The sequence below is a fragment of the Neopelma chrysocephalum genome, unplaced genomic scaffold (genome assembly GCF_003984885.1).
Source record: "Neopelma chrysocephalum unplaced genomic scaffold, ASM398488v2 Primary Assembly neopelma1_96920, whole genome shotgun sequence".
In the NCBI taxonomy this organism is placed as follows: Eukaryota; Metazoa; Chordata; class Aves; order Passeriformes; family Pipridae; genus Neopelma; species Neopelma chrysocephalum.
The window spans coordinates 12,826-13,285 of NW_020925563.1; the positions used below are offsets into that span (position 1 = coordinate 12,826).

General features: G+C 48.9%; 1 protein-coding gene across 1 annotated transcript in view; it reads right to left on the bottom strand.

Annotated features, from left to right (window-relative positions):
• Positions 1-460, bottom strand: part of LOC113960821 (collagen alpha-1(IV) chain-like) — a gene marked incomplete at its 5' end in the record, with an annotated part of 3,169 nt that overhangs the window by 580 nt on the left and 2,129 nt on the right. Inside the window, one exon of the mRNA XM_027670572.1 lies at positions 11-207. Coding sequence (XP_027526373.1) covers positions 11-207 — 197 coding nt within the window. The remainder of the gene's footprint in view (positions 1-10; positions 208-460) is intronic.

A 460-nucleotide genomic window follows, 5' to 3' on the forward strand; every position in this document is an offset into this window, starting at 1 on the left:
TCCCGGTGACCCAGTAGCTGGAAATTCCCAATGGGTGGATTTGGGGGGTCGATCCCAAAATTGCTCCCAAATTGATCCCAAAATAACTCACTGGAGCTGCAGGGCTCCCCCCGTGACCCAGTGCCAGGAGCCCTCGCTGGGCTCGTCCGTCAGGCCCAGCCAGAACTGGCGCCGCTCCGGAACGTGGATGGCCAGGAATTGCTGGGAATGTGGGATCGGGATCAGAGCCCAGGGGAAACAGGAGAGAAAGGAAGTTAGAAATGCAGGAAATCAAGGAAATAAGGGGATAAAGGGGGGAAGGGGAAAAAGGGGATAAAGGGAATCATGGAATAAAGGGAATAAAGGAAAAAGGGAATAAAGGGGATAAAGGGAATAAAGGAAATCAAGGAAATAAAGGGGATAAAGGAAATCAAGGAAATAAAGGGAATAAAGGAAATAAAAGGGATAAAGGAAATAAAGG